Below are 24,646 nucleotides of genomic sequence, written 5' to 3'. Positions count from 1 at the left end.
ACTCAAAGTGTATACAATCAACTCTTATTTTTTAATGTAATCAGACAATCCCTGCTTTTTAATTGGGGTGTTCAGACTATTTACATTTAATGTAATTATGATATGGTCATGTTGGAGTCTATCACCTTGCTATTTGTTTGCTATTTTTCCCATCAACTTCTATGTTTCCTCTTTTTCTGCTTTCTTTTGATTAATCAAGTATATTTTATAATTTCATTTCATTTCCTTTGTAGACTTAGTAACTATAACTTCTTTAATTTTAGTGGTTGCTTTAGGATTCATCATATACATCCTTACCTTACCAATCTACTTTCAAGTAGTATTATCCCACTTCATGTTTAGCATATGAATCTTTCAATACTATACATCTCTCTCTCTTCCCCTGGCTTTTATACTATTGTTGCCAAGCATTTTACTTTTATATATGTTATGAAAGCACTATACATTGCTATTTTTTTTAAAGCAAGGACCAAACTAAAACCAACTGCTTGTTTTTAAAAATGAAGTTTTACTGAAACATAGCCACATCTATTTCCTTACATATTATCTATGGCTGATCTAGTCCTACAACTACAGTGGTGAGTAACTGTAATAGAGGCTCTATGGTCTACAAAACCAAAACTTTTTATTATCTGGTGTGCATTACAGAACATTCAATGACATCCTGATTCAAAGAGTCAATTATATTTTATAAAGATTAAAATGATGAGGCAAATGTCTAAAATATTTATTTATATAGTTGCCATTTCCAGTGCTCATAATTTCCCTGTGAAGAATTAGCTATTTCTCTGGATTGTTTTGACAGAAATCTAAAATCCTTTACAACTTAAAGGAGATAACATTTCTGGCAATGTGAACATGCTGGTGATGAAGTATTTCATCTTCCATATGTCTGAAAAAGTTGCTGTTTTGTCTTTGTTTCTGAAATATTTTCAGGTAAAGAATTCTACATTGATAGCTTTTTCAGTAATTTAAAGAAATATATCTTCTTTTTGAATTGTTTTTGCTGAGAAATGTGTCATCTCTTTGTCTTTACATAATATTTTTGTTTTTTCTGTTTTTAAGATTTTCACATTATTTCTGGTTTGAGATATTTGATTATATGTCTTCACAGATTTTTTTTTCCATTTGCCTTTGGGCTTGGGTGTAGATTTATAATTTTAAGTTTGTAAAGTTTTTGGCCATTGTTTTTTTCTCATCTTCTTCAGGGACGTCAATTATTCATTTATTAGGCTAGTTGACATCTCAACAGCTGACTAATGTTCAATATTTTGAAAATTTTTTCTGTGTTTCATTTTGTATAATATACACTAGTATTCCTTCAACAGTAGTTTCTATCCATCAATGTCTAATGTGCTAGTTATTTGATCCAGTGTATTTTTCAAAATGCACATGGAAGTTATCATCTCTAGAAGTTTGATTTGGGTATTTTTTATATCTTCCACATCTCTACTTAAATTTTGAACATATGGAATATAGTTATAGTAACTGTTTTACTGTCCTTTTCTGTTAATTCTACCATCTATGCAATCTCTAGGTTGGATTATCCTCCTCACTGCAATCATGTTTTCCTGCCTCTATGCATGCCTATTAATCTTTGACTGAATGCCAGACATTGTGACTTTTACCTTAGTTAGTGCTAGATATACTGGTGCTCCTGAAAATCTCAAGCCTTTTCCTAAGAAGCAATTAAATTACAGGAAAACATTTTATCTTTTTGGCTCTTGCTTTTATAATTTGTTCGGCAGAATACAATAGTCTAAGCTACTGATTTTCTACTATAAGGTGAGACCTTCCTGAGCACTCTTTCCAGTCCCCTGTGAATTAATGCCCTGTGAGTTTTACCAGTCGTGATGGGAACATGCACCCACCATTCTTGGACCTGTGTGAGAACAAGGTACTTTTCAGATGACTGTTTCCTTGGCCTTGGGCAGTATCCTTTCATGCTTGTGCTGGTTAGTATTATGAAATATACTCAAGGGGAACATTCTGCAGATATATGGGGTTCTCTCTGCAGCTCTCTTTGTTCTGGTACTCTGTCCTATGAAATCTAGTTGCCTTATTCTCCTCGGATTCTCAGTTCCAACTGCTCAGCATAGGGATTCCAAAAAGCTCCTCCTCTGTCCCTTCTCCTTGTGCTGTGACCTAAAAACTCTCTCAAGACGGTAAGCTGGGGTAATCATAGGGCTCAGTTTGTTGCTTCTGAGGGATTACTGACCTTTGTTGTCTATGTCCATGTTCTTGAAAAACATTGTTCAATATATTTTATCTCCCCCACCGCCCCAGTTGTTTCAGGCAGGAAGTAAATCCAGTCCCTGTTATTCTATCTTGACTGGAAGCAGAAATCAAAACTTTTTTCAACTGACATCCAAGGGTAGGCGTGTCCTCTTCTCTTTCTCCACAGGCTCATATTAATTTGTAGGTTCCTAAATTCAGATCAGTGGGAGGGGAAGTAAAGGCCTTACTTATGCCTCCCAGATTGAGTCTTGCTGCTCAATTCTGCTTTTAGCAAGCTCAGTTCCAGTGGTTATCAAGTAAATGCTCAGGTATAATACATTAGTACTCTGGTTTCCACTTATATAGTTTTTTGGGATTTCTTTTGCATAAAGCTCTTTAGTTTGGGGAATTCTGGAAGAATGAAAGGATGAATGATAGGATTACATAAATATCACATCAAACCTCTAACATTAATCATCCAGACCTTCAGATTTTAGACATGTGTTTGTATGTGAGAGTGAGGAGAGGGAGAAAATGAACCCAGCCACAAACAACAACAGAAGTACAATAAACTGGATGTGAAAAGTACCAAGTGGCACTTTTATGAGTGGTAGGTTCAAATGAGGGAAGTAAGAATCCGGATTGGCTGAAATGTGTGAACTACCAACTTTCTGCATAAAATTAGAGAAGTGTAGAAGCATGGGAAAAGGATCAAGAGAGAGGACAGTGGAGGTGATAAGCAGAGGTGGTTATTAAAATTAGTAACAGGGATGATGAGTCACTCTAAAAGCAAAAAAGAAAATGATTTTCAAAGACATATAGGAGTACAAGGTCAAGAATTCCAAAGGGAAAAGCAAACAACACCTGATCTGTAGTACTGTGATTCTAGAAAGTGAAAGACATAGACATTTCTATTGGGAGAATGGTACTAGCAATATTACAGTGATCCAATCCTAAGAGGCAGTCAGTATGTTTTACATTACTAGCTCCTGGAGTTTCAGGAATAGTCTAAGGGATATCAGTTCCTACATGCATGCATTATGTGTTTTTGAGTATATACATGTAAGAATGCGTACTGACTAGCATCTATATATACCCTTTCTAGAAGCTTCTACATAGTCAGTTTTATGTACCTTTGCCAAAAAACAATGACCAAGATGTGCTGATACAATATGGGAAATAACTGATTTGAAGCAAAGTCTCCTTTACTATTGACTATTCTTCTTATGGTAATCATAAGCCACCAAGTGTATTAACTCTATAGTAAAGCCACTGCACTACCTTATTACACCAACAATAAATGTACATATACATATAAGAGATTGTTCTGCTGGTGAGTATCATGCACTGGGATAATGTTACACTGATATCGTGGCACAGAAGCCTACATACTGGATGTCTTCTGACATAGTCATCCACTTGTTGCTTCAGTTCAACTCTGCGTGCATCACTGAGTTCTTGAAGTCCTCGCCAAGGAGTAAATAATTTCCTTTTCTTACGGCACTTGGCTAGGAATTTGAGAGTCTGAAAAAAAAAAGGTTTGTGATTTTTATTTCCTGACTAATGTAACCATTTTCTTCCTAGACATACAGTAACAGCAACACTGCAACCGATGTTAACTGACTGTGTCCAGGCAGAGGGAGGGGCGCATGATGGGAGGAAGGGAGGGTAATGGCTTTAACTGCATTCTTCTGCAGTATTTTAACACTTTACGAGGATATATTCATATATTATATGTACAGTAAGCAATAAAGAGAGAAAAAAAAGAAATAAATTCTAATCTCATTTCTAGTCCTTTATATACTATATGATTTTGGGCAAGTCACTTGATGTATCCAGAACAGGTTCTATGTCTACTTTTCTGTTTTTTTTTTTCAGTTATAAATAGGTACTATTTACAGACTTTCTTGTATGGAAGATAAGAATTTAGCTTTCACTGCTTGTATACCCACATACTTTCCATAGCCCAAAACATCCAGTATTATTAAAAATTTAGTTAAATAAATGTTCAGCATTTACATAATTATAACTACATAAAGACTATTCATTTTTTAACCAGACAGTATATGATGACTGCTCTTCCTTCTATGCACATTTTTTTCTCTAAAATTAGTAATTCTGATATTTCCCTGTGCTTAGTTTTCTATGCGCTTACCATTGATTACGTATCACAAACTGCCCTGTTAATACATTAAAACATATTAGGCATTCTATCAAATTCATTTTCTTGGACACACATTGCCTGGAGCTCTCTGACCTGCTCCAATCTGGATTGGCTGTTCTCTATGTCTGGTGTACAACTGTCATCCTCAGATCTCCATTCACCATCATCTTAGTGACTCCTATTCATCTTTCCTTTTTGTTTCCTGGATTCCATGTTGTCTTCTTCCTTGGGTTATTCCCTTATTTTAGAAATTTTGTGATGCACAAAAATATCTTGAGTCAACCTTTACCATTAATTTATTGTTTAGCTAGGTGTAGATTTCTAGTTAGAAATCATTTTTCCTCAAACATGTGAGAGGCTTACTCCAATACATTTTAGCTTCCAATGTTGCTACTGGTAAGTACTTTTGTTCCCAGTGTATTTCACAGTAATGCGAAATAAACATGGGTGTGAATCAGTCAGTCCTTTAAAACTCATGACATCCAGTTCTAAGAAACCTTGAATTATTTGATTTTCTCTCCTTCAGTTTTTTTTTAGTTCTTTGCTTCAAATATTTCAATGTTTGACCTCCTGGATTGGTTATCTTTTATTTCTGTCCTGCTTTCTAGATTTCCCAAACTTTTCCCCCCTAGCCTTTTTATTATGTCTTTCATTTTTTCTTTTTCTTCTATTTGTTCTTTTAGAAATAAATTTGTAAATAGAAAATTTATTCTATTTATTTGTTCTTTCATGTAGTATCTTGGTTTTGTTTCATGTATTATCTTCTCTTAGTTCTCTGAGGAATAATAGATTTTTAAAGTTTTCTTAGTCCTGCCATCTCTGTTTTTCTACCAAGTAGTTTTATTGTTTGTCTTGGCCTCAGCTTTCCTTAGATGTTTTGTGATACTGTCAGCTGATATTTAAGAGTGGGCACTAAAAGCTATTCAGTAGGGTTTATCTATTAGTACTTCAATACAGGGCTACTGAACTGAGTTGCTGCTTTGGGGTTCCCCATTGTGAGTATACGTATGACTTTTCTCAAGATTTCCCAAGGAAAATGCTTTCAGTCTACTGTTTGCAGGATATATGCCTGTCTGACAGCATCCTGGGAGCTGAAGAAAAAATGGTGGGCTGGAGGTCTTCACATTCAATATATAAAATCTCCCTTATACTCTTGCTTTTAGTATGGCACGTGAGCCTTCAATTGTGGAGAAACCCTCCTCTCCTTCTGTCTTCCCTTTGCTTTTTCTCCCCCCCTTGCTTTTCCTTCTCTCCTTTATCTCCTGCTTTAGTACACCCTAGGCTGATGATGCAGAATAAAGATTCAAAACAGAGGAACTGCTGCACTTAGATCAGAAAAGCACACTTTGCTTTTCTTTGTCTCCCTCATTCTTTTGTCATGTAGGACTACCCTGAAATTATATTTATCTCCCAGTTTTTATTTATTTTCTCAACTGCTAATGGTTTGTTTCACTAAGTGCTTTTGTAGTCAGTCTGTGATGGGTATGTATAACAGTACTATAATACTTTTCTGCTATAATCATGTAGCAAGAATTAGCCATTATTCTGGCTCTAGAGACCAGACACCAGCAACCATCACCTTCCTTCTGAGCTTCTTAAGAGATGAGGAAGCAAGAGAAGTAAATGCTGGAGCGTTAAAAGGGAAAAGACAGCTAACTCTTCAAACTTAATTTCAACACACTGTATCACTCACTACAGAGAACTCCAACTTGTCTATGTAAGGATGTATTAATTTGAAATTAGTAAGTTTCCACAGGGTTTTCTTGATTTTTAGCTGCCTGAGAAACAATGCCTCTATTTTTGCACAAAGTAAGGGAGGGACAGAGGTAAAGAACAGTTATGGCCTTTTGTTCAGTTCAGTTCTGGCCTTTTCCTGACATGAACACTAAAAACCAGTTTTTCCTGAGGAACAAGTTTAATGAAATATTCCAGCTCCTTTTTACTACTTTCCATGAAATGGGTGAATTATTTCCTTTTCCTATCTACCAAGGTCAACTGCAGTGCTAATAAAAATGTAATGTGGGGCAGGGCATAAATCTGCAAAGAAGTAAAAAGCTAACCTTTTCAAACAATATGGCTTCTCTCTCACTTACCAACTTTACATTTCCCTGTATGGCCCCGGAAGATGACTGGTTAGCCAGAGACGGGTAAGATTCCTCAAGGGAGGAACAACCTAAGATAGGCACAGTCGCAGGGGGGCCATCAGGTGAGAAATTGGGGATCAACAGTGGTGAAGCTTAGAACCTCACCCCCCCTGTTTTTGAGAGAAATCTTCTGCATCCGTGGATGGTTTATTGCCCTTGTCTAGCTTGGATTAACACATAGTCTACAGGCACACACCTGATCATCTACAATTGCTCTCTTACAACACTAAACTATGTTTTCTACCTTTATCTTGCATCTACCTACCACTTCAGCATTTTATTAAAAATAAAAATAATAATAATAATAAAGGGAGAAATGTGGGATCTGCATATAAATCAAGTATAAAAATCAAACGAATATTCATATTTGACCTGATTGTTTATAGTTCATAATGCATGGCCCTTGTACTGTTCACCATGTAAGAACTTATTCACTGTGTAAGAATTCGTTCACCATGTAAAAACTTGTTTGTTATGCTTCAGAAGATTGGAGACTGATGATAATTAGGCTTGAGATGGATTAATGATTGTGCATTGAGCATTGACTCCCCTATACAGAATTTTATTGTTGTTAACAACCATTTGATCAATAAATATGAGATGCCCTCTCAAAAAAAAAAATGTAATGTGGGTTACATAAACAATTTTAAATTTTCTAGTAGACACATTAAAAAAATAAAAAACAGGTAAAATTAATATTTTGCATACACTAAGTTATATAATATCTAATCAATATAAAAACTATTAAAGAGATGTTTTACACTTTTTTGCACACTAAGTCTTCAAAATCTGCTGTGTGTTTGGCACCTGCAGCATATCACTAGTCCATGTCAAGCACTGAACAGCCACACATGGTTCATGTCCACGGCATTGGAAAGTCTGTACGCAGGTCTGTCTGTTTCATAAAAGAATAGTTCAAAAATGTGGCAAAATGTGTCCTGTACTGACCACTGCCCTGTTCAAAGTTTACTGACCACCCTCCTTTTTCTTCCCTCTCTGGTCATATTTCTTTCTCTTTTCTCTCTTTGAAAGGAATCCTCTTCTTACCTTTTCTATTTTGGGCTGGCTTTGCTTTGACTATTATTTTTACCAGTAAGCTGCAAAAGCTGAAAGCATGACCTTGACCCATCCCTTTCCTGTTCTTACTTCAATGGAGACCAATATTCCTTCTCTCAGGTGGGGCAGAGATGAGGCGATGTGACTCATTTTTTTCCTCATATGCCAAAGAAAAGTGTGAAAGGCAAAACAACATTGCATTCAAAGCCTTCAGATATCTTTCTCTAAGGAATGGTGGACAGACTGGTAAATCTCACTTGAGGGAACCTTTTTATAAAATATTGGACTTATCTAAATAGGCCAAGGTAGTAAGTCAACTTAATAAGGACCCAGTTGATTCTCTGACAGGGAAAAGTTTGAAAAGGAGGTAGCCAAGAGGTAAAAGTATTAGAAAAGACCCAAAGTCTCCTTTAGAGGAAGTGTCTTCAACATTGATATCTATGGGTGAATTTTCAGATGGCCTTGTTTAGCGATCTGAACAACAGGTGTGGGTGTATTTTGGCGATGGTACAGGATTGTCTGTTGCAGATAGCTTGAGATCCCCAGCAAAGCCTGAGGAAGAAGAGGATGGTAGACAAATCTCTATTTCCCTAGTACTTATGCTAGCCTGCTTTTTTAAATGTAAAAAAAAATCTTTGTAAAAGGTTCATCACAAAGAATTTGGCAAAGAAACTATTCAAAATCTTTCACTGTGAAAAATGGTATCAACAATATAGGATTATAAAATTAAATGCTATTGGACCTGAAATCATAATATAAAAGTTAACTAAGTATAAGTAAGTAGCCAAGTATTAGGAAAACTGGTCATTAAATGAAATAAACAGCCTTGTGCTATGCTTTTCCAAGACAGTAAAATACTACCATGCTCCAGATAAATCTCAGGAAAACTATCATTTAAGAACATTATAATTCAAGAATCTAATATATCATCTGTATATTAAAGAAATCAAATATGATATGCTGTACTTGCATAGGACTTTGTATTTTACAAAAACTTTCCCATAAATTAGGTCATCTGATTCACATAACAACTGAGTAAAAAAGGTAGGACAGATATCCATTCACACATTAAGCACATGCTGAGAGCTGACAATAAATAAGACTTAGTTCCTTACCCTTGAGAAGCTCACTGCCCAAGACAAAGAAAGAAAAAAAACTAACAAATAACAACATTACAGTATGGTAAATGATGTACAAAGGTTCTATGAAAGTACTAAGGGCTGAGTATCTAAAACCATTTGGTCAGTGGTAAGGAGGTTTTTATTTTGTAAAGGAAGAAACTAAAGCTCAAGAAAGCTAAGTGACTTGACCAAGACTTTACACAGCAGGTAAATTAGCAAAATCAGATTTGATCCCATGTTTTTGCTTCCTAATTCAGTATTCTTTTTACTACATCAGACTCACTGCTCTCTGAAGTGTGACAGCTGCTTTATACTCCATGAGAGATGACCTCTGTTGGTGAAAATTTTTCCTTTCCCTGTACCCTCTCCAGTGTTTCTGGATAATCAATGCTGATTTGTCTTCTATTTCCCGATTATGTTTTTCCACCTGACCTAAAAAGATGACAGACACTATTACAACATATTCATTGCTATACTTTGTCAAGTTCTGGAATCAGGATGTGATAATAAAAACAATCTGACAGCCCTTTTATTTTTTTCAATATTGTTCATTTATTTTCCCAATTACATTATTTCACATTGGTACTAGGATCTCAGAAACAAAAAGCCCAAAAGCTTTCTCAGGTTATATAGCTTCTTTAGAGAAAAGATTCATATAATTTTGTGTGGCACAGGAATGAGAAAAAGGCTAAAAATCCAATAGCAGGAACGTACAGAAAGAAGAATCACAAGTACACAATTAGGAAGTCATTCAGTACCACCAGAAGGAAAGGGCAAAACATGTGCATGTGTTACCTACTCTGTGTACTTCCAAACTTCTCTTAAACCACACAGTTCATTCTATTGATGACTTTCTTTCTACTTCCTAGGAGCTGATAGAGGTGAGAGAGGGAAAAAATCCTAGGATATCTCACAGATGGGATATTGAGAATACTGGTGCCATTGCCTGACATGGGGAATACAGGGAAAGGAAATTAAAGGGAGAAGATAATGACTAGTTTTTGGTACCCATGGATATCTAAGTAAAGCTATTCAATAGACAGCCACCTACAGAGCTGTGCTGTCCAATATGGTAGACACTAGTCACAAGTGGCTACTTAAATTTTAAAAAATGAAAAACTCAGGTCCTTGAGTGTACTACCCATATTTCAAGTACTCAATAGCCACTTCAGCCAGTGGCAACCATATTGGACTGTGCAGATATAGAACATTTCATTTTGCACAAAGTTCTATCAGGCAGTGCTGGTCTAGAGCTTGGGACAGAGGGTGAGGATGCAGAAAAGATTTAAAAGTGCAGTCACTTGGTGGTTGAAGCCATAGTTGTGAATGGGATACCAAGAAGAAGAATATAAGAAGAACAGGGTGAAGATGGAACCCTAGGAAACATCTATATTTAAAGGAAAGAAAGAGAAAGAGGAGGATAGTGAAGGACACTAGGAATTAAGTGGTAGGAGGGAAGGAGAAGAATAAAAAAAAATTTTGAAATCACTCAGATTCCCAGACCACACCTTAATATTAATTTCAGCTTAGTGTGTGTCAGAGGTGGCAAGAGATGTCACAAGGTTTATGCTGGAGTATAAGTAAAATTCTAATGGCAGAATGTAGCAATATTCTAACTCCTTACTTAGGGTTTTTTTCTATCTCTGATAGCTATCCTTAAGCATAAATTTTTATGTTTCACTAACTTATCTGTAAGATAAGAAAAGAAAACTAGGGGAAGAGATCAGTTGCATCAACAGTAGGCCTTAATCAGAAAAAGCAGTAATTTTTTTTTGATTTAAGAGATTTAATAAGGTTTACCTGAAAAAAGAGAAACAGGGAAAAGGTCCAAAGCAAAAGAAAGAAATCATCGGGTAGCTAGGCAATTTGGTTCTTTAAAAGATAATCTAAACATTCTTACACTTATAAAGCTGACACTGCCACCTACCTGGATGAACTATTTCGAGCATACTCAGCCGTAATTCTCGGGAAAGTCTCAAGGCTCTCTGTCTTTGAAGCTGCAATTGTAATTTATGGTCCTCTTCTTCCTTTTGCTTATTTAGCTTCAGCAACATCTTTGTTCGTTTAGATCTGTGACGGAAACATTAAGTGTCTTAAACACAATTTTTCATAAATTATATGCCCACTCAAGAAGTATATGAAAAATGTTGACTAATGCCATTTCTAATAATTTCTTAAGGAAATAATCAGATATGTAGTACAGATTATGTTCAAGGATGTTCTCCATAGCACTAAAACAGGAACAAGATGAAAACAAACCATATAGCCCACAATAGGGACTTGGATAAATAAATACTGCTGCATTCCCTGGATGGAATCTATGACCTATAAAAAATTAAAATTTCAAAGAATATTTAAGTATAGGAATGTACCCATAATCTAATGCCAAGTGAAATAAGATCAGGGTATAGAAGAGATCCAAATTGTGTTAAAAATTTATATTGGCTTACATAGAAAAAATTATTAAAAAACATTAAAATTTCAAGAGCAATTCTTACAGCATGGGGTGATTATAGATATATTTTATTTTCTTCACATTTACCTATTTCTCAATTATTGAAGAGTAAACATTGTTTTTAAAACTTATGAAAATTTTCATGTAGCTACAAAAAACTTATTTAATTAACATTTCTGTATTATCTGCTTTTATTCACCAAAATTTCTCCTTAGCCATTTCTATCTAATTTTGATTGCTTCCCATATCACTATGTGAGGAGATCACAAGTATTAGTCTACAGTAAATATACTAAAAATACCTTCAGATACTTATAGAAAAAGAAATCAGAGGTTAAGGAAGAAAGAGAAGCAGAATACATTAATTATTTTATCTCTATAGATACAGTGTGTCTCACTCAAGAGCATATGTTTTCTCTTAGATTCTTTTCCTAGAATTAAAGTGCCAACAAGTATGGTATCTTGGCTCTAGCTTTGTAGACAGACTTCATAACGACATACTTACAGAGGGTTATAATGACTTGTTATTCAATTTCTTTTAAAAAAGCAAGAACAATTAAATGTAAGACAACTTTAAAAAGAAAGTTTTTGAAGTAGAGAAGGAAAACTCACAAAATTATTTTGATAAACTTTTATGTGGGGGTATGAGTGGCTGTTGTTTGTTTATTAAAATTTAACTGCTACCAATTACAAGTTTTCTTTGGCTTTATATTTAGGCCAGAGTTGAGAGTTTGTTTCAAAATGTCTTTCTTAACCTTATTATCAAAGGTAGAGAACACCTCAAGTATGTGTGCACCAAAAGGAGAAGAGACTCTAGAGAAGATGTAGGGCTAGAAGAATAGTTTCTAAGTGTCTCTTGCTCTTCCTGAGAGTTGGAGATGAAATAAGGGATCTTTCCCATCCCAAAGAATGCCTGATGGAAACTTGCCTTGCCTACAGAACTCTTTGACCCCCTCAAAATTCTGGGTTTATATAGCATGTAGATAAGGACATTTTACCCTTTATTCACTTACAGAGGGTAAAGAGAAGAGGCTCTACAGAATCTCCTTTCAAAATGATTAACAACAAAACAAAACAAGAAAAGCACCTCTGTTTCTAACTTCTAACTGGTTACAGATTATAATGTCTCATGTTGCATTATCAGTATTTTTAACATACCACTAGTCTAAGAAATATAGTAGTCATTAAAACTGCATTACACAAACCAGAAAGACAGTAGAGAAGTGAGTTTCAGTGATTGAAATGACTATAAATTATAATATACATATTTCTTGATTCATATGCTTTAATATCATGTCTAAAAACATGTATTATGAATTCATAGGATTTTGATGTCCCCTCATGCCCCTTAGAAAATTCTAGTTATTCTGTGGCTAAGAGCTTCTACAATGACTCAGAAATTGAAAGGTTATTCATTTAACTGGTTTATTTGTAAGAAAGAATAGGCATATGACCATCTGGCATCTGTATTGCACTTCTGAAAAGGAAATGATTGATCAGATATCATCTTCTCAAAACTATTTAAGTACATTCCATGATTTACATTTAATCAACATGAATCTTTACCATCAAAGAGGGAGTTGACAAAACTGTCTGTTGCTTCTCTAGGGATTCCTCCATGTAGAAAAATAATTATGAACTGGGAGTGCCCCATATGAGTTTGATGTAGGGCAGGGACTTGGGACAAGCATCATAGTTAACTTTTCCTGCCTATGATGAAAAATGCTATGATATGAACAGTATAGTAAGAACAGGAAGGATTACATCTTAAAACTAAGATTCCATTTTTTTTTTTTTTTTAGATTCCATTTTAAAAACCAGGAAACTAGGAAGTAAGATTCCTAAAATATTCTTTAGCAAACAGACAATAACTCAATCACAGGGTTGGTGGTCTTGATCAATATGTTCCCAGAAGGAAGAGGCTCTCCTGGAGAAGAACTGACAAATTTTTTGTGTTAACTTTGCAGAATTACCTGGAGGACTGATAATAAAAGAGAAGAGACTTAATGTCTCTCACCAGAGATAAGCATTTACAAGTCTATACCCCTTGGCCCTTTGATAAATCCTTAAAAGAGGGAACTCCCAGCCTTTTAGAAAGCCTCCTCTCTTAAGGATGCCTGCACTTTCTCTCTATGTGTATACCTTTAAATAAAGGTTTCTCACTGCTCAACTTACTGCATTGCTATTTCATTCTATTTCCAAGTCTCCATTTTATGTCTGATAAATAGGGAGGGGATGCTGAGAGCTCAGAGTTGGGCCTGAAAGTTACCATCACCTGGATGACCTGCACAGAACTGCAGCTGCAGGAGCCTGCCTGAAAATCTCCTTTCTTTGGGAAGTTCCCAAATGTGGATAAAATGGAAGTTCCTGTGGCCAGGATTGTCACCTGGCCCTAGTTGGCTAGCTCACTGCACACGTGTGGGCAATAAGTTGCTATTGACTCTATATAAAGAGCTCTGCCCAGTGCTCTGGGTGATATGGTGGCATTGCTACAGGAGAGCAGAGCAGAGGTTGGAGTAGTGGCAGCGCTGAGGACAGAGGCCCAGAGGACAGCTGTGCAGGCAGAAAGGCCAAGAGGCAGAGACTTGCTTGCTGCACGCAGACTCGCTCTGAGTGAATAGGATTTTAGTGATTGACCTGCCACTATGGAAATAAAGTTGGGTATAACCCTTTCACCCCAAGAACATTTTACTATCATTTTCTTTGGTCACACTGAATCCATAGTGAACTTACCTGGGGCTGAAACTCATTGGCAAGACAACTGGCGTAGTTGACAGGATTCATTGTTAACCAAGGGAAAAGACAGGCTGCCCTTATGGGAGGGGTGCTTCAGCAGGCTGCCCCTGCGAGACAGAGTGCCCATGAGGCAGCAGGGACTGTGGGTTGGTATTAGAACAATATTTAAAAAGTTTACAGAAGAGGACACGCTTGTGAAAAAGACCCAAGAAATGGCCGCACGAGAATGTGAGCTGCAAACTGCTGTGAATTCACTGAAGAAGTAAATGACATTGATGTGAGAGGAGGCAATACGAGAATGCTGGCAATGAGGTGCCGTTGAAGAGGTAAAAGATTCCTTATAGAACGAGAGAGTAGCACTGCCAGGTTCTCTGAAGGAGGAAAAGGCCATAAAGGAAAAAGAGGAACTCCTAAGGGAAGCACAGGTGGAGGTGGCACGAGAATGCCAGCTGCAAAGCACTGAGGTGAATGTAAGAGAGCTGCTGAAGACTGAGCTAGCACTGCTGCAAGACAGTGTAGAAAAGGTAAAGGATGTAGCAGAGGAGGCACTCGGGGGAGTGGAGAGAAAGGTGCCATTAGCCCCAGAAATGGAGGAGCTGGGGAAGGATGAAGGGGTGGTGCTGGGGGCACTGACCCCTCCTCTACTGAAAGCATGCCCAGTGGTTGTAAAGAAAATAAAAACCCAGCAGCCGAGGGTTCCCAGAGGAAAGGCACAGCCCCCTCCCCAGGTCGTGGAGCACTCTATGCTCCCCCCTGTATACTCAGGCTAAAGCAATGAGAACAAGGAAAGAAATAAGGTCTGCTACTCACAAGAAGAATGTAAAGGGCCCCGTGAGGGTTACGAGGACCCATATGTGGGTTGATTTAATATGGGAAGGAGCAGATGGAAGGAAATTAGATGGGAAGCCAAATAGGATCTTACTGGAGCTATGGCAACAACTAAAACCAGAGCAGCAGTTCCAGCCATTAAGACCAAAAAAGCAGACGTCAGAGACAGCAACAATATCAGCCTGTGTGCCTGCAAGACATTTTGCTGGAGAGGCTGGAGAACAATTTTCAAGCTTCCTTGCACAGGGACCATTGCAGAGGATGGAGGGCACATAGATTGAGAGGAGAGAATCTTGGAGGGGTGGAGTGTGGATAACATGAAAGTTCCTATGGCCAGGATTCTCGCCTGGCTCTGGCTGGCTAGCTCACTGCACACCTGTGGGCAATACTTTGCTAGTGACTCTATATGAAGAGCTCCACCCAGTGCTCTGGGTAATATGGTGGCACAGCTGCAAGGCTGCAGGAGAGTAAAGCAGAGGCTGGAGTGGTGGCAGCATTGAGGACAGAGTCCCAGAGGATGGCTGCGCAGACAGACAAGCTTAGAGGCGGAGACTGGCTTGCTGCATGCAGATTCACTCTGAGTGAATAGGATTTTAGTGACTGATCTGCCACCATGGAAATAAAGTTGGGTATAACCCTTTCACCCCAAGAACGTTTTACTGTCATTTTCTTTGGTCACACTGAATCCATAATGAGCTTGCCTGAGGCTGAAACCCACTGGCAAGACACCAGAAAATAATTTCACTCCATCGTGTGCTCCATGGCTCCCCAAATCCTGCGGTGGTAGGGGCTAGTTCCCATGCAGTGCAGATTCAAGTGGACATAGAACACCAAGTGACACTGGCTTTAAGAGAGGGCAAGGGAATCTGTACTATACCAAGAAAATGTTTAGCAAATTTTCCCTCTGCACCTCTGCATTTTCCTGCTCTCAGCTGCCTGTAAGGCCACTGCCATTCATTTCTACTCTTGCTCTAATGAATTCCTTCTTTGCTGACACTCTTCCCATTCTCGTTCAGTCAAGAACCTTCCCCAGTTCAGGTTGAGGTTTCACGTGGTGTGCAGGAAGAGACATACCAGGCACAGCTGCCCAGCAACAAGTTGATGGGCAAAGCAGGTGATAGGATCTGTTCATTAGCTCAACAAACATTTATCTGAGTAACTGCTGCCTGCTTGGTACTGTACCTCAGGCAAAAAGAAAAGAGACACAGTCTGCCCTGACAGTGGTCAATTTCAAGGGATAATTGAAGAGTAGCAGGATATGCCACTATAGCATAAATATTATTTTGACCTGGAGGCAAATGAAAATCAACAAATGCAGAGAGCAGCCTTCCTGGAGCTTCCCTTACCTGACTAAAAAGCAGAAACTTCTGAGAAATGAGGACTGCCATAAACCCCCTCCCAGGGAAGTTTTATGGCAATGAAGAAGAAGAAAAGTTGGTGCCAAGATGGAATTGTACAAATAACTCCTGTCTTTCATTGGTTCCCCAATATATTTACCTTCCCACAGTTGGCTGCTCTAGGAAGCCTGAAACCCTTTTCCTTGCCCCTGTCACTTCTCTACAAATTTATTATACTTTGTTAAGGTGCTATATAAGTCCAAGTTCTAATTTGAGTTTCTCATCATACACGGTTTCTTCTGTATAATGTATGTTGCACGGGTTAATAAATTGTTTTTAATCTGTTTTTACTTTTTCTTCAGTCTAATTTTCAGGGCTTGAGCCAATGAATCTAAGTTGGGTAGAGGAAAAAGATTTTTTTCTTTCCATGTCTTGCCAATGGGTTTCAGCCCCAGGAAAGTTTACTATGGATCCAATATGATTTCATTTTATTCACACTGTACAAAGCAAAATAAGTATAATTAAAACACCTAAATATCAGCACCACAATAGAGGTAGAAGGTTTCTAAAAGGTAACTGAAACAGCTGTTAGCTGCTTTAGAAAACCTTGCTGAAGAAAAGAGTACTTAACAGAAAATAAAGTTTCTGATCATGAAAACTGATTAAATAAAAAAGAAACTCCCAGGGAAGTACTTTAGTAAGGGTATGACCATAGAAGAGTGCCTCTTGCTGAATCTAAGGAGCTCTGATGAATCTAAGCTCATACTTACAAGTGGTGGGCAGTCCCTCCCCCAAATAAACATGGGAAGGGGAAATTACTCTGAGATAATGAGCTCACCACAAAGAGACAGAAATAACCTTTGCAGAAACCCCAGCTATAAAAAAAGCGAGAGAAATTTGTATAAACTGTTGCAATTAATAGAAGAGTACAGGTGCTGAAGTCTGGAGTAAACTTGAAATTTAAAAACTTAATAGAACCCAAAGGTTAAGACTGTACTTCATATCCGTCCTGAAACCTCAAACTCAAAACAGCAGAAGGAAACAAACTCATTGTAATTTGAGGTTTAAGTAATTTTGGCTTCACAGCTAACCTGTTTTAATGGAAATATTTATAGCTGGTCTGGTTTTATAACACAAAGCAATGGAATTTCTACTTAAAATAGTGGAATATTATAAGATTCACAGATAAATACTTTTAAGTAGATAAAATCTATAATCCTGGGATACTTTTAAGTAAAGGTTTTAATACTGAAGAGAAGTAAACTGGCATATTTGTTAACTATGAGGCTAAATATTAAAGGTCTGAATTCATAGTATAGAGGTACTTTTAAATGTAGGAAGACAGAGAGCTTAGCATGACATCAGTAAAATCCATAAATAATAAATACTCTGAGTTCACAACAGAAGGTAAGGTATGGATAAAGTGAAGGTTCCTGTGGCCAGGATTCTCACCTGGCCCTGGTTGGCTGGTTCACTACACAGGTGTGGGCAATGTGTCGTTATTGACTCTACATAAACAGTCCTGCCCAGTGCTCTGGGTAACACGGTGGCACAGCTGCAAGGCAGCAGGAGAGCAGAGCAGAGGCTGGAGTGGTGGCAGCACCGAGGACAGAGACTGGGAATGCTGCGCGGGCAGAGAGACCCAGAGGACAGCTGCGTGGGTAGAGAGACCCAGAGGCAGAGACCGGTTTGCTGCAGGCAGACTTGCTCTGAATGGACAGGAGTCTAGTGATTGACTTGCTACCGTGGAAATAAAGTTCGGTATAACCCTTTCAACTCCAAGAACTTTCTACTGTCATTTCTTTGGTCACATTGAATCCATAGTGAACTTGCCAGGGGCTGAAACCCATTGGCAAGACATAAGGCTATACCAAGAACATCTCAGATATTTGAATAGAAGAATATACACTGTGACTCTCCAAATATACACTGTTTCCCAAATTTATTTGACCAAAGAAATCCTTTTTAATGTTTTTAAAGAAATAGCTTATAGGATACACAATAAACTTTGAGCAATGCTGGAATGGATTATATGTGCCTCTCATGAGTACTATTTACTTTAAGTATTTGTTGATGTTACTAGATTTGTAAATCTTTAAGTGCTAAAAATGTGCTGTATGCATTTTTCCCTCTACCATTTTTTCTAAGTGCCAAGTAATATGCTAAAAATATTTACATCATTTTAATCTTGTGAGGGACATAAACAATTATCTCCATTTTACAGATGGGAAATGTAGAGCTGAGAAAGGTGGGGCAATTTGTCCATGGCCATTCGGCCCATCAGTTGCTGGGGTAGGATACAAGCTCAAGTCTGTTTAACTCTCCCAATAGCTAGAATAGCCTCTGGTATATATTATGCACTTGAAATGTTCAAAAAATTAATGCTTGTTTTGCTATCATTATAGCAAAATTCATTCCCAATAATATTAATAATCTATTTTTAAAGTCTTCTCTGAAGGTAACTTTCATCAATGAAAATATCCACTAAGGGACAAAGTTAGCCAGAGTGGCTCCAATATCTACCACCACCCATCCAGATTCTTAGCAGCAATGGAAAGAAAACATACATACACAACTGACTTAGCTCCTAGATGATTTATAATAAAGTAGAGCTATCTCTGCTATCTCGTGCAGCTTAACTAAAGCTAAACTATAGTTCACTATTTTGAAACATTTTTATAACTGAGAAATGCAGCTGCAGTTATTAAAAGAAGTTTCGGTGTTCTTAAAAAAATCAAAATCTACAATATGCAAGTTTCACTTTAAGTGAACTAAAATTTAACTTTAAGGTTGCATGAAAAATCACCTCTAGGATGGCTCTACTTTATCATTAATGACCTGGGAGCTAAATCATTCCATATGTGTCTATGTGGTCTTTCCACGCCTCTAAGAATCTGGATGGGTCAGTCACATAAAAAACTGGGCCATATCTTCAGTATTTCATTTTTGGTCAATGTGAAATGGAGGTAAATGACAAACTACATTGTATTTCAATGATCTTATTTATCCATGCCATATTTACTGAGGAAAATCATGTTAACATACTTAAACCTTTGTATACTCACAGGTTTTTACCATAATTATAATAACAATTATAGCAATTTTTGATTTTAAGGGTTTAATAAGGTAATTGACCATTACTGACTTCAATTGTAGACTTAGCTTAGAAAAGACTTATCAAGTAAATAGTTGATAAGTTGATAAGTTTGTTACCTCAGATTCCTGTCTTACTTTAAGTCCTTTACTGTGGAAGTACATCTGGTTACTGGTACTCAGAAAGTGCTTCGGGGTGCTCATATTCAGAACAAAATAAAAGCAAGAGAAAAGAAGCAGCTGAAGGATCAAGATGGTGGACAGGAGGATCCTGAGCTCACCTTCTCCCACAAACACAGCAAGGCTATAACTACCTAACAGAGCAAATTTCTCCATAAATGGCCTGAAGACTAGCAAAACAGCTGTTCTACAGCTAAAGATACAAAGAAAAAGCCACATTGAGAAGGGGTGGAGGAGCAGAGATGCAGTGTGTCAGAATTCACACACTTCTGGCACTGACCTACAGTGGAAGGGTTATCACAGGTGCAGAGGTCCTGCCTGAGGCACAAGCAGTTCAAGCCCCACACTCAGTACCCCCACCCCAGGGATCTGCAGTGGGAAGATGAGCCTATACAAGGTCTGGTTTTGAAAATTAGGGGGCTTAACTCTGGGAAGGACTATAAGAAACTGACACATGCACAAACTGACTCGCTCCAAAACCCAGCACAGAGGCAGCAGTTTGAAAATTGAGCCACACAAAGATTTACTGACTACATTTTGGGTGTGTGCTGAAAGAACAGGGATCTGTAGGAACTTTCTCTGGAAACAGAAGTGCTAGTGGGTGCCATTTCTGACACTGCCCATCTTCCTAGAACTTCTAGCCCTGCCCTGGCATTTCCCAGTGGACATTAACCTGTCCAACCCAGCCTCCCCAGCAGATGCCCTTCCAAAGTGGCTCCTGCTCCACAGAACCTGGCTGATGACCTTAGCTGGGACTGGCACCCTACCACAAAGTGACTCCTGCCCCACCACACCCAGTGTGCAGCCTCAGCCTACACCAGCATCCCACACAAAGTGAATCTTGCCTTAGGTAGGGGCAGCCCTGCCCACCAGCAAGCCTCCAACAGTTGCATGCCAGTCAAAATGGTAGGATAAACATCCTACACAGGACAAAGCTGGGTCTGGGATTGTGCTTTTGAGCTCCACAAGACACTTTTTACATAAAGTCACTCATTCAAGACTGGAAGATATGGCTGATCTACCTAATACATAGAAACTAACACAGAAGTCAGGCAAAATGAGGAGACAGAGGAATATGTTCCAAATGGAAGGACAAGACAAAGCCAAAAAAAAAAAATACTAAATGAAATGAGATAAGCAAATTTACCTGATAGGGGGTTGAAAGTAATGGTCATAAAGATGCTCACCGAACCCAGTAGAAGAATGAACACAGTGAGAACTTCAACAAAGAGATAGAAAATATAAAAAAGAACCAATCAGAGCTGAAGATTAACAATAAGTGTAATGAAAAACAGACTAGAGAGAATCAACAGCAGATTTGAGGATGCAGAAGAATGGATCAGCAACTGGGAAAATAGGGTAATGAAAAAATACCCAAGCTGAACAGCTAAAAGGAAAAGATTATTTTTAAAAAAAAGAGGATACTTTAAGGGGTCTCTAGGACAACATCAAGAGTACTAACATTTCATTATGGGGTCACAGAGGGAGAATAGTGAGAGAAAGGGGCAGAATACTAATTTGAAGAAATTATAGCTGAAAACTTTCCCAACCTGAGGAAAGAAACAGACATCCAGGTCCAGGAAGCATGGACAGCCCCAAATATGATGAACCAAAAACTACACCAAGACACATAGTAATGAAAATGTCAAAAATGAAAGATAAAGAGAGAATCTTAAAAACAGCATGAGATAGGCAACTAGTTACTTACAACTACTTACTTATTACTACTTACACATAAGACTATGAGCTAATTTTTTTAGCAGAAACTTTGCAGGTCAGAAGGTAGTGGTTCAATAAATTCAAAGTGCTGAAAGGAAAAAACCTACAACCAAAAATACTCTATCCAGCAAGGCGATCATTCAGAATTGAAAGAGAGAGAGAGAGTTTCCCAAACAAATAATAGTTAAAAGTAGTTCAACACTACAAAGTGACCTCACAAGAAATATTAAAGGACATAACTAGAAGTAAGAAAATTATGAAAAATCTGTTGGTAAAAGCAGACATATAGTAATGGGTAGTAGATCAACTGCTTATAAAGCTAGTATGAAGGTTAAAGACAAAAGTTGTCAAATTAACTATATCTACAATAATTATTAAGGGATACACAAAATAGAAAGATATAAAATATGACATCAAAACATAAAATGGGGTATGGGAAAAACAGTGCTTTTAGAATGTATCTGAACTTATGGTCTGCTTAACAGACTATGCTCTCTCTCTGTCCCTCTGTCTCTCTCTCTCTCTATGTACACACACACACACGGTGTTGTATGAACCTCTTGGTAACCACAAACCAAAAACCTGTAATAGATAACAAAAAATAAAGAGAAAGGAATCCAATCAAACACTAAAGTCATTCTCACAAGAAAAGAGAGGAAGAGAAGACAGGACCAGAGAAGAATGACAAAACCAACCAGAAAATCTTCAAAATGGCAGTAAATATATACCTATCAATAATTACTTTAAATGTAAATGACTAAATGCTCCAATCAAAAGACACAGAGCAACTGAATGGAAAAAAAATAAGACCCATATGTATGCTAACTATAAGAGACTCCCTTCAGACCTAAAGACACACAGAGATTGAAAGAAGTGAAGAGATGAGGAAAGATATTCCACTCCATATAATTAGAGACAAAAAAAAAGCTAGCATAGCAATACTTAAGACAAATTAGAATTTAAAACAAAAACTATAACAGGAGACAAAGAAGAGAATTACATAATGATAAAGGGATCAATCCAACAAGAAGCTACAACTGTAAATATCTCTGCAGTCAACATTGGAGCACCTAAATACAAAAGGAAATACTAACAGACATAAAGGAAGAAATTTAACAGTAAAACAACAATAGTAAGAGACTTCAACATCTCATTTACATTATCAGTAAACAGTGGTTTTGAATGACACATTAGACCAGATGAACTTGACAGATATATACAGAACATTCCATCCCAAACTAGCAGAATACACAATCTTTTCAAGTGCACATGGAACATTCTCCAGGATAGATCACATGTTAGACCACAAAACCACCAAAAGGTGAGGAAGGAATCAAAGAATCAAAATATACCTTGAGACAAATAAAAACATAAACATAATGTTCCAAAATGTATGGGACACAGCCAAAGCAGTTCTAAGAGGAAAGTTTATAGCAATACAGGCCTACCTCAAGAAATAAGAAATTTCTCAAATTAACAATTTAACCTAGGAAAAAAAATCTGAGAATAAGAACAATCAATCTAAAATTAGCAGAAGAAAGGAAATAAAGATCATAGTGGAAATAAATCAAAGATGTTAAAAAAGCAATAGAAAACATCAAAGAAACTAAGAACTGGTACCTTGAAAAGATAAAACTGATAAACCTTTAATCAGACTGATTAAAAAGAAGAGGGCTCAAATAAAATCAGAAATGAAAGAAGAGAAATACAGAAATACATTGCATTATAAGAAATTTACTATGAAAAATTATGTATCAACAAAGTAGACAACCTAGAAGAAATGGAGAAAGTCCTAGAAACACACAATCTCGAAAGACTGAATCAGAAAGAAATAGAAAATCTGTCAGACTGATTATTAGTAATGCAACTGAAGCAATAATAAAAAAAACTTCCAATAAATAAATTACCAGAACCAGACCACTTTATAGGTGAATTCTATCAAACATTTAAAGAAGAGCTAACACCTATCCAACTCAAACTATTCCAAAAAATTGAAGAGGAAGGAGCACTTCTATATTCATTCTATGAGGCCAGCATTGTCCTGATACCAAAAACAAAGATACTACAAAAAGAGAAAATTACACGTCAATACCCCTGATTAACACAGATGCAAAGATCCTCAATAAAATATCAGCAAACCAAATTCAACAATATACTAAAAGGATCATTCACCATGATCAAACAAGATTTACTGTAGGAATGCAGGGTGGTTCAACATCTGTGAAGCAAACACGATACACCACTAACAAAATGAAGGACAACAATCACATGATCATCTCAATAGACACAGAAAAAGCATTTGACAGAATTTAATATCTACTTATGATAAAAATCTCAACTAAGTGGGCATGGGGTAACAAATTTCAACATAATAATGACCATGCACGACAAACCCACAGCTAACAGCATAGTCAATAGTGAACAGCTGAAAATTTTTCCCCTAAGATTAGGAATAAGGCAAGAATGCCCACTCTCAGCACATTTATTCAAAACAGTACCAGAAGTAATATCATAGGTTAAGAGAAGGAAAAAGAAATAAATGGAATCCAAATTGGTAAGGAAGAAGTAAAACTATCTCTATTTGCAGATGACATGACACTATATACAAAAAACCCTAAAGACTCCACCAAAAAACTACTAAAATAAATGAATTCAGTAAAGTTGTAGGATACAAAATTAATATACACTAATAATGAACTACCAGAAGGAGCATTTAAGAAAACAACTGCATCTACAAATGCATAAAAAATAATAAAATACCTAGGAATAAATATAACCAAGGAGGAGAAAGACCTATACTCTGAAAACTATAACATTGATGAAAGAAACTGAAGATGACACAAATAAATGGAAAGATATACCATTCTAATTGGTTAGAAGAACTAATAATATTGTTAAAATGTCCACAGTAACCAAAGCAATCTACAAATTTAATGCAGTCCCTATCAAAACACCAATGGCATTTTTCACAGAACTAGAACAAATAATCCTAAAACTTACACGGAACCACAAAAGACCCCAAATAGCCAAAGCAATCTTGAGAAAAGAGAACAATGCTGGCAGTATCTGACACCCAGACCTCAAAATATACTACAAAGCTAAGTAATCAAAACAGTGTTTTACTGGCAAAAAGACAGAAACATAGATCAATGAAACAGAAAAGACAGTCCACAGAAATAAACCCAGGCTTATATGGTCAATTGATATATTACAACAGAGGGAAGAATATATACTAGGGGAAAAGACAGTCTCTTTAACAAATGGTGTTGGCAAAACTGGAGAGCTACATGCAAAAGAATGAAACTGGGCTATTGTCTTAAGCCATATACAAAACTAATTTCAAAATGGATTAAAGACCTAAATGTAGGACCTGAACCCATAAAATTTCTAGAACAGACAGTAACCTCTTGGACATTGGTCTTAGCAATAGATTTTTGGACTTGTCTCCTCAGGCAACAAAAGCAAAAATCAACAATTGGGACTATATCAAGAAAAAAGCTTTTGCATAGCAGCAGATACCATCAACAAAATAAAAAGAGAATTTACTGAATGAGAATTTATTTGCAAATGATATATCTGATAAGATCCAAAATATAT

The 24,646-nt window shown here is 36.9% G+C and overlaps 1 protein-coding gene across 4 annotated transcripts in view; it reads right to left on the bottom strand.

Annotated features, from left to right (window-relative positions):
- Positions 1-24,646, bottom strand: part of IQCB1 (IQ motif containing B1) — a 48,624-nt gene that overhangs the window by 5,529 nt on the left and 18,449 nt on the right. For all 4 annotated transcript variants that reach the window (XM_017676630.3, XM_017676645.3, XM_037013119.2 and 1 more), the window contains 3 exons: positions 10,630-10,772; positions 8,986-9,134; positions 3,610-3,741 (listed from right to left, as the gene is read on the bottom strand). In XM_017676630.3, coding sequence (XP_017532119.3) covers positions 3,610-3,741; positions 8,986-9,134; positions 10,630-10,772 — 424 coding nt within the window. The remainder of the gene's footprint in view (positions 1-3,609; positions 3,742-8,985; positions 9,135-10,629; positions 10,773-24,646) is intronic.

Source organism: Manis javanica, chromosome 3 (genome assembly GCF_040802235.1).
Source record: "Manis javanica isolate MJ-LG chromosome 3, MJ_LKY, whole genome shotgun sequence".
In the NCBI taxonomy this organism is placed as follows: domain Eukaryota; kingdom Metazoa; phylum Chordata; class Mammalia; order Pholidota; family Manidae; genus Manis; species Manis javanica.
This window is presented reverse-complemented; position numbering and strand designations above follow the sequence as displayed.